At 52.5% G+C, this 14,258-nt stretch overlaps 1 protein-coding gene across 2 annotated transcripts in view; it reads left to right on the forward strand.

The window, feature by feature from the left end:
* The window catches only part of Tex264 (testis expressed 264, ER-phagy receptor), a 34,671-nt gene extending 21,703 nt beyond the window's left edge, over nt 1-12,968 (forward strand). For both annotated transcript variants that reach the window (XM_045136340.1, XM_045136341.1), the window contains exons 5-6: nt 9,066-9,234; nt 12,404-12,968. In XM_045136340.1, coding sequence (XP_044992275.1) covers nt 9,066-9,234; nt 12,404-12,687 — 453 coding nt within the window. In that variant the 3' untranslated portion in view covers nt 12,688-12,968. The remainder of the gene's footprint in view (nt 1-9,065; nt 9,235-12,403) is intronic.
* Nucleotides 12,969-14,258: the final 1,290 nt, after the last annotated feature.

Genomic DNA, 14,258 nt, shown 5'->3' on the forward strand with positions numbered 1-14,258 from the left:
TTCAAGGTTTTTCGAGGTAGTATCTCACTGGATCCCAGGCTGACCTGGAATTCACTCTGTATTCTCAGGGTGGCCTTGAACTCATGGCAATCCTCCTACCTCTGCCTCCCAAGTGCTGGGACTAAAGGTGTGTGCCACTACGCCCGGCTTCTAGCTTTATTTTATTTCCTAAAAATATTTTATTTTTATTTATTTGAGAGAGGGGGAAAAGGAGAGAGAGAGAGAATGGACATGCCAGGGCCTCTAGCCACAGCAAATGAACTCCAGGCACATGTGTCACCTTGTGCATATGGCTTACATGAATACTGGGTCACTAGACTTCATAGGCAAGCACCTTAACTGCTGAGCCATATCTCCAGCCCTAAAAATATTTTTACTGGGGCTGGAGAAAAGGCTCAGCAGTTAAGGCTCTTGCTTGCAAAGCTCCCCAGTACCCACATAAAGCCAGGTGCATGAAGTGGCACATACATTTGGAGTTCGTTTGCAGCGATAGGAGGTCTTGGCATACTCTTTCTCTGTCTTGTTGTGTCTGCTTGCTGGGAGTTGAACCTAGGCCAGCAGGATTTGCAAGCAAGCGCCTTTAACCACTGAGCCATCTCTCTAACCCACCTAGCTGGGATGGGCTCAGTGTTGGAACATGTCCTTAGCATGCACAAGGCCTATTTCTTCCCCAGCCCCCAAACAAAAAAAACAAGGAGTGGGGTAGAGGCCTTCTTACAACCTCAGCTCCGTCCCTTTCTCAGCAGATATTTACTGTTCTTTGTGTGGCAGTATTCTGGGCGTGGGGTTTGGGTAGTAGGTAATCATAGGTTCTTCAAAGCCAGCATCCTCAAGTGGAAGACAGAGGCCCAGAGAGGGAGGCTACCTAAAGCCAAGGGGTAATGTAGCAGCTGAACCCAGACATGAGTAGAACTGAGACCAAGAGGCTGTGGTTTGTCATGACTTGGGGACACTGCCAAGGTGGGCTGTGGATGACAGCAGCAGGCACTTGCTTGACTCCTGGTCTCCAGTGCTGGGAGTTAGAGTTGGATTCTGAGGCTACTGGTCATTTTCTAGCAGGCCTTCTAGCTGCTTTAGGCATCCTATTGGGTCTCATGCCCTAACCCTCGATGAGGTACAGGCTGCCCCATTCTTAGTGGGTCTCCAGAGTCAGGTGACCTGCCAGAGCTCCCTGCTAATCAGCTTACTCCAACATGAAGAGGGTATTCTTGGCAGCCTAGGACCTACGGCTGAGTAACAAGCCCCCAGAACCCTCCCCCTCCCCAGCCAGAGCTTAGTCATTCTTGGTAGATGTGGGAATGGGAAAAGGAGAGATGGAATTACTGGGAAAGACAAAATAACCTTTTGGGGTTGTGGGAAGGTGGGAGTGTAGGCCCAACAGAGGTTCTGGATTCCACTGAGGCTGGAGTTCCCAGGAGAAGCACTAGTTGAAGCCCAAAAGATCAGGCTAGGTCCTGCAAGTATCGGGGAGTCACTGACAGAATCCAAATATCTGCCATCATGCCAAGGGGCATGCCGAGTGACAGTGTCCAGGCTGGACTTCAGAGCAGGACTGTTGAACATTGGGAGATACGGAGGAAGAGCTAGAGGCCATACCTAAACTCTGAATGAGAGAAACAAGAGGTTAGCTGAAAGTAGCAGTCGCTCTTCACTCTCAAAGACCATAAACCTAAAAGAGACCCTCCTCCCATACCGAGGCTTGATTTCCTGGCACTTCTTAGGGAGCTGCACCTGGGGCTTAAGATGTGGGAGGACCCACAGGATGGCAGGCCTCTCCCTCCTGCTGACCTAGGCACTGGAATCTGCTCTTCAAGCTCTTTGGCTTCACCTCTTCTTCCCCCGCCCCAGGACTAAAAACACAAAGCCAGCCTTTGCTGGGGTGGCGTGGGAGCCACCGCTCTCGAAATACCAGCTTGGATATTGTCGCTTGGCAGTCCTGTAGGCCTCGGAGGGCTGAGGCTGTCTGGATAGTATTGTTGGGTTGGAGGCGCACCTTCTCTAGGCAGGTGGGATTTATCAAGGAAGAACTAACTCTGTTTTTCTCTAGAAAGCTTAGGATTTGGGACTAGGGAGGGGAAGGGATTCTGAGGAGGGACCTTGCTGTGCAACACAGAATGATTGCGTCCTTGAGCAGAGTCAGGAGAGGCTAGGTATCTAGGCAAACAAGATGGACATCCTTGAGGGCTCAAGAAGGGTCAGAGTACCAGTTGGAACTAGGAAATTCAGGGCCTTCTACTCTCCCTCCCCTCTGTTCCGTCTTCTCTATCCCATTTGCCCACTTGTCCTTCCCCTCTGGCATTTCCTGACTTCTGGCTCCCAGGTGCTTGGCTTCATGGCTCCATCTGCCCTGAGCAGCCTTCCTGCTGTTGGACAATCAGTCAGCAGCATTTTCATCAGTGTTTGAGCTGGACAGGTCTCAAGGACCTTGACTGCACAGACATGCAAAGAATGGCTGGATTTGGAAAGACGATGGGCTGTGAAGGCTGTGGTGGGAGGGGTATTGTCTAGGAGTCCCCAGATTTGAAAAGGAGAGCCGCGGCATCCTGTGGCCCACCCACTCACTCTAGTGCTCCTCAGCCCTCTGCTGCCTTCCCACAAGGACTCAAGGAGGCATGAGCAGGACTGTTGAGGGGTTGAGTATTGGTCATCTGGGCCCTGGGCATAGTTTCAGAAGCAGGGCTTCCCAGTCCGTCTGACACTAGGGTATGTGAGGACCTGTGTCCTATATGCTTGCTTCCAGGGAACCATCTTTTCTCTGCTCCTCAGTGCCTAGCCTACCCTGATACCTGGAGCTGATCACCCCCACCATGAGCCACCTAAGAAGCTGGGGCCTGCACAGCGCCAGGGAGATGAGCAGAAGTGTAAATTGTGTGGCGAGCTGCCGGCTCTGAGGTGAAAATGAAACGTCTTCAGGCAGCAGTGGCAGCAGACAACAGCAGGCTGGGGTGCCAGGCACAGCACCCTATCTCCCCACCTCTCTCCCTCACACTTCCTCCTTCTGCAGTCTTCCCCAGGCTCCTGCCCAGGCCTGGCCCTGTCTGCCTGGCTCCTCTACCATCCTCTGCCATTTAGGGGTTTTCAGACCAGCCTAGGCTAGACTGAATTCCAAAAAGGCCTTGATGTCTTGCTTCCATTTTATTTTCTAATTGGCACAGAAAAGCACACTGTCCTTTAATAAACATTATGTTGAATGTTTATGGTAGTCCCATCATTACTAGCTTTGGTATTTTTCCAGATATATAATTGTCCTATATGGTGTTTTAGGTTTATTTTTATTTTATTATTATTATTTTTTTTTTGCTTCAAATTCCTCACTTCTTTTGAGATCTAATCCCTTTATTTCGTAGTTTGAAAAACTGAGACCAAGAGGGATGCCACCCATCCGCCAGTAGCTTAGCTAAGGTACTGGTCTCCTATATAGGGCTCTCTGTGTCAGCCCTCCATCCCCTCCCTGACAGTGTCTCCTTACCTTTCCTTTTCAGAGCTCTGGGCCTTCCTTCTACTGGGAGGAAAGGAAGAGGGTGCTCACTAACTCTTCAGAGGTTCTCCCGGCTGATAGTGGGGTACCCCCAGAGTAAAGGGCTTTGTGCTAGAGGCTATTGAGAGTTCTGGTGGAGATGAGAGGGAGCCAGGCAGAGGGAAGTTGGTAGAAGTTTCTGGGCAGAATAATAACAATGTGCTACATTTTAACTGCAGCCTCCCTGCTGTGCCTCCCCCAAGCACTTTGCACATGCAGTGCAGACCGGCTGCCTAAGGGGCCCCTAGGGTCTGACCCCCCACTTGCTGAGGACTGCTGTGTGCAGGCGGATGCGTATCGGTGTCTGTGTAATTAAAAATGAGCATGCATCATTTCCCTCAGCAAGGAGATGCCGCCACCTCGGGTGGGATGCAACAGCTGCTTGCTGGCTGTATGCTCCTTGGCTGTCCAGCTTGGCAGTGCGGGATGAGTTGGACTGGGCAGCAGAGGGTGAACAAGGAGGCTCAAGACCCCAATGAGGCAAGAAGGGAGAAGGATACTTCAGGCAGACCTCATTCCTTTTCAGACCCAAGTGGAGCTTGTTATGTAGATGCGTGACCTAGACCTTGGCCTGTACCCATGGCTTTCTTCTTTTGTGTGTCTGTCACCTAACTCTAAGCAAATCTGGCCCCTGGGTGGTCTAAAAGTGAGATCCACTCTCCGCCTCCAGCCTGGGACCTTTCTTTTCTGTGTCTCACCCTCTCCACACTCCTAGCTGAAGCCAGTGCATAAGCTGATACTTTGAGAGCAAAACACAAAAGGAGGGTTGTTCAGGTCCTCTCTCTTACCTTCTTTCTCTTCCTTCCTGAATTCAGAATGATCTGCTTGTGGGCCCTAGGAGGAAACCTTGTCCCAGCTTACCAGTCCATTCCTTTATGGGAGCCCTGAGCTGAGCAGGTGTATGCTTGCCCCAGCCTAGGACATGAGCTCAGCCTGAGGTGAGGAGTGAGTGACATGTTTCCAAAGTGGCTAAGGTATTGGCCCCATGGAAGCCTTGTGTGAGGTGGTGAGCTGCTCTTTCCTTTGTCTGCTGGCACTCACTCCTGAGTAGGTTGCCCGTGCTAGTACAGGGTGGAGTGGTGATGGGGGCATGCAGATAAATGAGGTCTCATGGAAGTCCATGATCATGAATGGTGCCCTGAAGTCCCTCTCTCATTTCTGTTCAGGTTGTTGAGCTGAGAGATGTCTTAGTAGTTAAGGCACTTGCCTGCAAAGCCTAAGGACCCAGGTTCAGTTCCCCAGGACACACATAAGCCAGATGCACAAGGTGGCGCATGTGTCCAGAGTTTGTTTACAGTGGCTGGGGGCCATGGCATGCCCTTTTGTTTGTTCTTTCTTTCTTTCCTTCCTTCCCTCCTTCTTTCTTTCTCTCTCTCTCTCTCTCTCTCTCCCCCCCCCCCGCCCCTTTCTCTGTCTTAAACAAATAAGGTAAAATACTGCTGGAGAGATGGCTTAGCAATTAAGTCACTTGCCTGCAAAGGCAAAGTACTCAGGTTCTATTCCCCAGGACCCACGTAAGCCAGATGCACATGGGGGCACGCCCGTTAGGAGTTCATTTATAGTGGCCAAAGGCCCTGGCACACCCAGTCTCTCTCAGTTTCTACCTGCCTATTTCTCTCTCTCAAATAAATGAAAATAAAAAATTTTAAAGTAATATAAAAGAAATATTTTACAAAAAAATTGAAAAATACTCTTATTTGATTAAGAAAGAAAGAAAGAAAAAAGATGGGCTTAGCTTAGTTAAGGTATTTGCCTACAAAGCCAAAGGACCCAGGTTCAAATTCCCAGAACCAACATTAGCCAGATGTACAAGGTGGCACATGTGTCTGGAGTTCATTTGCAGTGGCTGGAGGCCCTGGTACACCCAGTCTCTCTCTCTCTCTCTTTCTGTCAAATAAATGAATAAAATCAAAATATTTTTTAAAAAGAAAGAAAAGGAAAGGAAAGAAAGGTCCAGATTACATGAAAGTACTGATGGGGTGTCTGAGGGACCTGGGACTCCTGAATCTAATTGGTAGCAGTTCTGGTAAAGCTTTTGAATGGCTGGCCAACTTCTTCCTGTTGGGTGTCAAGGACTGTGGAGATCTATATCTCTTTGCTCTTGGAGAAGGCCTGATGGTTTCTGTGTGTGAATGAGCTGCTCTAGGTTGTGGAGTTGTCAAATGGCCAGTGGCTTCGTGGCCAGGGCAGGTTCTCCTGTTATGGCCTTGCTTCTACATACTTGTTGCTGTCAGGGCTGTGGAAGGGTTGTTTTAGGGCTGGTAGAACTTATTTTTTTTAATTTTAATTTTAATTTTAATTTTTTTCTCAAGGTAGGGTCTCATTTAGTCCAGGCTGACCTGGAATTCACTATGCATTCTCAGGGTGGCCTTGAACTCACAGCGATCCTCCTACCACTGCCTCCCGAGTGTTGAGATTAAAGGCATGTACCACCACGTCTGGCCTATTCAGGCTCTTTTACTCGGCAGCACCATCCATGCCAATGTGGCATTGCGCTCTTGTCCTTGGCCACTGGCAGTCTGTTCTCTAAGGGTTCCCTGGGGCTAGAATAGGGAGAGGCAGGTGGCTTCACCTTCCTCCAATGGTTTTCCAGTAGTTCCAGCTCATCGGCCTGCTGCCTGGGCAGTAGCTCCCACTGTGCAATGAGGGCCCAAGAGCCAGCCCGCGGCTACCTTCTCCTCCCCCAGAGGCTGCTCCTACTGTGAGAGAAAAGGCTTGTCCTCTCTGCCTGGTCACCTGGGGACAGGGCATATGGCTAGTCCTGCCCCCTTACTGTCCATCCCAACTCCCATTAGACTCCTTCCTGCTCAGTAGGCAAGAGCAAAAGGGGTCTTTTTGGAAGGACTGCAGGGACAACTGTGAGCCCTTTGTCTGTGGGCTGAGTTGGAAGTTTGCCGCCTTCTTGCCCTGAGTCTGAATTTTGACAGGATCCAGCATGTGTGATAATGAATTGGGGTTTGGGGTTGAGCAGGCAGTAGGATTTTAATTAGCTCTATGCTTCTCTCCAGTAGGGGGGCCGAGGGGTTCCCAGATGACAGGGGATGGGTCTGTGCTGGATTTGGGTCTGAGGCAGGCCTGGGCAACCAGTGATCTCTGTGTAGGAGGGTACGAGGAGGGAGGTTCGGGTAGAGGAATGTAGCCGGGCCACAGTTTGCTCTCCATCCTCTATCTCCCCCGTTCCTCTGTTCTCCCGATGGCTTTGAGATGAAGGCGATGGCAAGGATGGAGGATGCAGTTTCCATGGCAACGGGGCTGTCCACAGCCAGGCAACTTCAGAGTTAGGCTCTCTGGAGGAGGCAGATGCGCAGAGCATCCACAAAGCTGCCTGCCAATGAGGGGGCTGGCAGAGCAGGTGGCACAGGGTGGCTGCCTGGTGCTGCCCACCCTGATGCCCAGCCTAGAAGAGAGGGTGGAAAGAGCACTACTCCCTCATTCCCATTACTGCCAGGTTTTGTCAAAAGGGAAGCTAGGGAGGTGGCCTGAGTATTGTCAAGGGTCAAGGCTAGGTCAGGGTCCTCATTGTCTCTGGAATCTCTGGGCACATCCCCAAAGGCCAGCTGTGTGAAGCTTCTGAGCTGGTCATTGGTCATTTTGCTGCAACCATTTGCACCCTTGGAATACTCAGATCACAAGGATGTTGGTGAAGGCCATGTCCCAACTATATTAGGAGGCCCTTTCCTCTACCTACAGAAGAAGGACCTGGACCTTCTTTGGGAGCCTCTCTGTCCTCAGCTGCTGGCATTGGAGAGCCCCAGAGTCTCATAGCTACTGCTCCCTGAACAGTGAATCTGCTCCCTAACAGTACACTTAGGCAGGTCCAGAAACAAAGACAACCGTTTAGATACAAAAGCAAAGATGTGTTTAGATATGGCATGAGTTTGGACAGGTACTCATGAAGTAAAGGGGTCCCTAAGAGCAACCAGATTGGCATAGAAGATTGGACTTAAGCTATTAAAAGTAATAATTTTCCCTTACTGAGTTTGGGAGCATGAGGCTAGGATGTTGTTTTGCCATCTGTGGTTGGGCACATGGACACTTAGGATGAAAGGCTTTGCTTGGGTCACTTGGGGAGTTTAAGCTAAACTGCAGCTGACCTGGGCTGGGCCTGTCCCTGCGTCATATGGCCTCCTGGATAGACTCTCCCTCCAACTGGCACTGAGAATCTTGAGTGGATCCTCTTTTGAGGCTTCCCTTCCCTTCCCTTTTCCCTCTATGGGTTCATTTTATCCCTTTGGCTGGCCTTAATTGGAGGAGGTTCCTTAATCCTTGGGTTGGCCAGGAAGGCAGACGAGTGGGGTTCGAGAGTGGCTTCTCGGCATCAAGCAATAAGTCTCTCATTATCGCTGAGTGGAAGGTTCATTTCAGGTCTTGCCGTGAGAGCCGGCGGGTGCTATGAACAGCTATGTTGTGAAGGTTGGCCCATGAGCAGTGACAGGTCAGGGGCCGCATAGTTGTCTTGTGCATAATTGCATCCCATAGCAGGAAAGCGAGGGCAGATTTTGGAGCAAGAGACACTTGACCCCTGTTTTGATTGCTCCTGCCTGCCTCCAGGCAGCTTTGGCATGTGTCTGCTTGCTTTGACTACTAGGGGTAGGGAACGTTAGGGTCTGTATCCGTGCAGAGGGAAGTGGATGCCTGTCAGAGCTTGGAGCCCTAGAAATTGGCACATACACAATTAGGTAATGCCCAGTGCTATTACATGTCCATATCCCCCACATATCCTCCAGCTCAGGGTCTAATATCCTCCTCCTCTTTGTCTAAAACCCTGGGCCCAGGTGTGAGGAGGTACAGAGACCACTTTTTAAAACTTATTATTCATTTGCAAGGACAGAAGGAGAAAGAGAATGGAAATATGAATGGGCATACCAGGGCTTCTTGCCTCTGCAAATAAACTCCAGACATGTGTGCCACTTTGTGCATCTGGCTTTACATGGTTACTGGGGAATTGAACCTGGGCTGTTGGCTTTGCAAGCAAGCACCTTTAACTGCCAAACCATCTCTCCAGCCTCAAGGAACCAAATTCGATAGATTCAGAAGTTGACCTAAGTCATCGCAGTAGAAGTAGAGTCTGTGGTAGCATGTCTATGTGAAGGTGCCAGAGGCTACAGAGGCAGTGGCCACACCAGTTACCTGTGTCAGTCAGCACTGTTAGGGTAGAGAGGAGGTCAGGGCCAGGGAATTTTGTGATAGAAAGTCAGGTTAGACCTTGGCTTGGCTGCCTGGGGCCATAGTTCAGGGGTCCTTGCTCTGAGTGGCACAGTTGTGTTAAGTTTCTTCATTCTTCATTGGATTAGCAGCACCAAATCCCTGGGATTTTTTTTTTTAAGTACCTGCCCTAGAGCGTTGACCCCATAGGACTCCTGGAATGTGGGGTCCTGTTCTTAGTGGGCTCCTTATGCGCCTCCCTCAGTCAAGCTTTGAAACTTGGAAGAGAGTCAGATGGAAGGCACAACCATACCCTCCAGGAGAAGGTGTGACAGTAGACAGTTCTCAGGGACACCCTGGGATAGGTGGGCTTATGCCACATTTTGCAACACTTGCTTTCTAGGAGCGGAAACTGTGTGCCCACCCTCGGCTGGAGATCTACCAGCAAGACCAGATCAATTTCATGTGCCCGCTGGCACGGCAAGGAGACTTCTATGTGCCCGAGGTGAAGGAGGCAGAGCGGAAATTCCGGGGCCTTGTGGAAGCCAGTGATGCCCAGGTGGATGGCACAGGTACAGAAGGTGGGAGGGTGAAGGTGAGGCCTGCCTGGAGTCCCTTTTCACACACCCAGGCACATGGCTGAGGAGGCTCCTCTGTCTAGGCTGGCACTGGAGGTATGAAGGAAGCTCTGCTGGGGCACAGGGAGGGAGGAGACAGCCCAACCCAGGGCCCACATCCAAAGTTGCCTGCCCTGGATATGAGCCACATGGATGTGGAACATACATCTTCCTCTGGCAACACAAACACCCTGTCTGCATTCCCTTCAGACATGGTAGGAGTTCCCAGGCCACAGGCAGCTGGATGTTCATGAGAGGAGGTTAAGCCTGCTCATGAAAAGTGTCACTTGGGTGTGGATCATCGGGAAATAAGATTGGCACTAGATCAGGAAGGTAAGAAGAGGCACAAGGTATTCTCCCAGCTCCCACTGTGGCCACTTCACCCAGAGCCCCTGCCACCAAAGCCAGCCCATGCACCTGCTGGTAACTGTAATGCCCAGATCCAGAGCAGCAGGCTACTTGCCCGTTCCAAACCCCTTTCATGACCGCTTGTGAGCCCAGAACCCACGGGCCCCACTGGTAACATGCCAGGTAGTCTGAGGGGGACTGACCCTTGGCTGTTCTGACAGACCCTTACTGTGGAATTCCATAGTTTCTGGGGATGGTATAGGAACTGTCCCTTTTCCTTCTTCCTCCTCTAGGAGTCTCTGCCCATCCAGCCTTCAATAGCCAAGGTCACCCTAGAGAGATGTGTTGGCAGGGCTGGTGGGGGCGGAGTACTAGGAAGCAATCGCCACTCCCTTGGGGCCTGTGTCTAACATAGTTAACTTCATCTGCCACTTAATTACCTCCATGGGGTACTGCTCTCTTCTGCCTGATAGTGCCCAGCAGACAGTCTTCCTGCCTCTACTGTGGTCACAAAACGTGGCACAAGGTCAGTAGGCCCAGGCAGCCCCCAAGATAGGAAGGAGGAGTGCCTTGACCTTCTTATGATCTCCTGCTGCTGCCTCCTGCCACATTGGCTCACCCACCCAGCTTCCTTCGCTCCCAAACACTGCCTGCCAGGGGTGTTAAAGGGTGTTAAAGGCACCCACTACAGCTGGCTGCAGCCACAGCTCCCACACCCCCGAGCTCCTTGGCCTGTCCTCCCCACCAGCCCGCCCGCCCACTCCCTAGTGTGGGTGCTGAGGGATCGGCCCACCTCTGACAGGGCCTGTCCTTACCCCTGGGGAAGACTCTGGGCATCTACCCACCAGGTGCAGCCACTTAAACAGCCAGTGTATAGCGTGTGCCTGGCCACCCAAGGCTTGGTCTGTCCCTGTTTGTCTCCCTGCTGGGGCCCTGACTTGGGCTGGGAGGTGAAAGGGGGTGATTAGCGCTGCCTTGTGCCTGTTATTACATTGATGTATTATTTAGCTCCAGAGAAGCGATGAATATTTGATCTCCTTGCATTGGCTGTGGGCAGAGGACGAGGGAGGGACTGGGTGAAGGTGGTAGCTTCCACCCCCTGCCCAGCAGCCCTGGAGAGTTAGGTGCTGCCTCGCCTTGTCCTATGTCTTCTCCCTGGGAACACACACTCGGGATGCTGGGATCTCCTCTTGTGGGTCTGAAGGGATGACACTCCCCTGCCTTAAGGAGTTCCTATGTATGAAATATCTGTCTGTCCCCAGGGGCTGTCTTTATCTCCTTGTGCTAAACTCTGGGCTAAAGGAGGCACCCTTGGGCTTCTTCCTTAGCCAGGGCGAAGAAGGAGGAGGCATCCAGTTCGAAAGAAAGCATCAAGACAGTCATGGAATGGGCAGGCAAAGAGAACTGACAGAACTTAGCTAGGGAGATACTATCCCTCCTCCTTGTGCCTTTCAGGCCTGTAGCCCCTGGGACACCATCATCAGTATGTGTGAGTGAGGATCTGGAGTCCTGCCCCAGGGTCAGTGGGAATACCCGTAACGCAGAGCTCTTCCTGCTCCACTGGCATTCCTCTATCCTTGGAAGCCATGCCAGAGGCCCCAGCAACAGAAAGCCTCAGGACCAGCAATTATGTACTCCCAGGGCTCACTGCCCCTTTGCTAGTAGGGCTCAAGAGGGCATCTTCTGGAAACAGAGTAGCTTAAGAGAGAAGGCCTCAGGTACCTTCACCTTCATCCTTGTAGACCCTGGCTGAGGCTCAAGAACAGTTTTCAGCCAGCGTAATGTAAATACATGGTTCAAGGCTCTGTCCATGGGCGACGGGCTGGTAAGTGGGCCCTGTTTGACAGCTACCCCTTCGAACTTTTATTCCCAATCTGGAGTCCTGCACATAGTGGGCCTGTGCTTTCTCCTTGCCACTGCCCACCTGCATTCACTGGCTCTGCATATATGAGCCGGGCTTGCTCCCAAAGGGCTGCTTGCTTGGAGGATTTACTGCAGATAGGTGGAGTGAGTTAGGAAGCACCAGTTGTTGCGGTGGGGATGGGGGGGTAAGGTTCCTCTGGGTTGACCCAGGCATAGGAGGAGAAAGTCCTTAAAACGCTTCATCCTCAAGCCCTCCTTTCTTGCAGCTGCTTCCTCAGGCTTTCCGCATTCTCGGACCTCAGCCCTCCTCAGGTTGGGACACAACATGGTCAGGAGCGGGGCCAGCTGCCATCCTGGATACGGCTGCTACTTGAGGAGGCCTGTTGGGGGGGTGTCGTGGGCAGCTAGAGAGCAAGTTCTTGGTCCATCTTCAGTGTTCATGCCTCATGGGCAATGTTCTGTAACTGGGCCTGGGCAGACCTCTCTCCCAGCCTGAAATGAAGAGTGGAGGGGACACTCTTGAGGTTTCTTTGTTTTACCCTCAGCTCCTCACCTCACCCTAGGGCTGAGTGGCCCTTAATGGACGTGGGGGTTGGGGGCAGCGGCTTTGTGGGAGTGCAGGGAGCCGAAGCTAATTCAGGGTAGGGAGAGGAATGTACAGCCAGCTGCTCTTTGGCGCTCCCTCCCTCACTGCGCTATCCACCGGCCCTCACATTGCACCCCCAGTCAGGGCAGAGGGCAGAGGGCAGCCGGAATGGGTCTCCAGAGCTAGGGTGGCTGTATTATTCATGAGCGGACTGTGCATGCTCAGCCGCTGAGCTGATGGCGGAACCTCTGCTCTCCCCCTGGAGAGGGGTGTGGTGGGGGTGCTTGGGGGTCTTGGCTAACCTGCGCTCCCTTGCCTTGGCCGCAGGAGCTGACACGACAAGTGATACGAGTTCTGTGAGCCTCGAGGCGAGCCCTGGCAGCCGGGAGACTTCAGCCACCACGCTGTCTCCTGGGGCAAGCAGCCGTGGCTGGGATGATGGCGACAATCGCAGCGAGCACAGCTACAGCGAGTCGGGTGCCAGTGGCTCATCTTTTGAGGAGCTGGACCTGGAGGGCGAGGGGCCCGTGGGAGAACCTCGGCTGGGTCCTGAAGCCAAGCCTTTGGAGGCCACAAGGGAGCCCAGCACCCCTGAGCGGGGTGAGGAGTGACCTGCATCACTCACCCGCCCATGGTACATTTGCTAAGGAACTGAGCAGACTCCAGCCCTCCCTCCTTCACCTCCCCAGCCTGCTTGGGGTCTCCAGGGAGGCCTGTTTTCTCCCTCCCTGGGCCTCTAGCTAAACCTTCTCTTCACTGCCCTTTTGGCTGCCAGGGCCAAAGGAGACAGGGACTGTTATCTGCACCAGCCTTCCAGGCTGCCAACTTTTTCAGACTCATTGGAGCTTCCAGAACCCAGAATAAAGCAAATGACTTTCTTGTTTCACCTGGATTTGAGCTGTACACTTGTTTGTTCTACCTTCGATAGCCCTGTGGAGATGGGTTGGGAATGGGCAGAAACCCCAACCCACCTCCCCCAGCACAAAGAGTGGAAAGAAAGAACATGGCTGGGTACCCTGGGGACAGGGATCTTGGAGGCTCTTCATTCCCTAATCTGTCATCCCAAGGGAAGTCACCCCTGCATTGCAGTAGCCCCAGGGGCTCTCCGGGTTACTGGAGAGCAGAACACGGAGTGTGCCCTTCAGGGCTCAGCAGTGGTGGAGGGGGGAGCTCCCAGCCTGCTTTGTCTGCTTTCAGGGGACGCCTTTGTGTCTGTGGCTCCCGTGTGCCTGTGCTCATGCTGGGACCTCCCCAGCAGGTGAAGACATTCCTGCTGTGCCTGCCAGTGCCTGCGTGTGTGCGTGTGTGCGTGTGTGTGTGTGTGTGTGTGTTTTGTCTATGTGGGGCTGCTGGTGTTCTTCTGGAGGCTGTTCCCAAATGAGTGACTGTGGCTAGGAACAGTTGTACTGTGTGTGGATGGTTACGTGGCTATGTGTGCATTGCTATACTTTTAACTGTGTGTGCTTATATTTATGTGTGAGGCAGGCTAGGTGGAAGCATCTCTGGGCATGTGTGTGTGTGATTAAAGCCATGGGTCTGCACACTTGTGTCCTTGATGACAACTGTGTCTGGGGGCATGTCTGGGCAGCTGTTGTGTGGCTGTGTGTCCATATGCACGTACTTCTGTGGCTGTGTGGCCATGCCCATGTGTACAGCTGCGTGGGCATGGCTCATGTCTCTGAATGGCTACGTGGGAATATCACATGTACTTTTGGGTGTTGTCCACACATACAGCTCTGTATCGGAGCTGCATGGACTACCTGTGTACTTAGGTCTGTGAGGCTGTGTCCTTATCTCTGTGAGCCGTCACTGTGCATCTGTGTACTGGGGCAGCTTGCTTGCTTGCTGCAGGCCATGGGATGGGTTTCTTGTGCGACATCTACGCGCAAAGCCCTGTGTCTTCTGTGAGGCTGTCTGGGTGAGGGGCTGGAAGTTCGGCTGGGATTTCCGAGTAGCTTCTCTAACACCCTCCTGCTGTCAAGCCCTCTGCTCTAGGAGCTTGGGCCATCGCTCACCTGCCCCAGGGAGCAGCAGCTCTGAGCCAGCCAGAGAGTGAGAGCAGCCGGTGGCAGGGTTGGAACTGGAAGACAGCATGTCTGTCTCCCCAGACTTTGTCTGACAGCTCTGAACCCTCATCTCATTGCCACCTTGTTTCCCATTAACAGTCGGGCTTGTGTTTGTT

This window comes from Jaculus jaculus, chromosome 17, assembly GCF_020740685.1.
Source record: "Jaculus jaculus isolate mJacJac1 chromosome 17, mJacJac1.mat.Y.cur, whole genome shotgun sequence".
NCBI lineage: Eukaryota > Metazoa > Chordata > Mammalia > Rodentia > Dipodidae > Jaculus > Jaculus jaculus.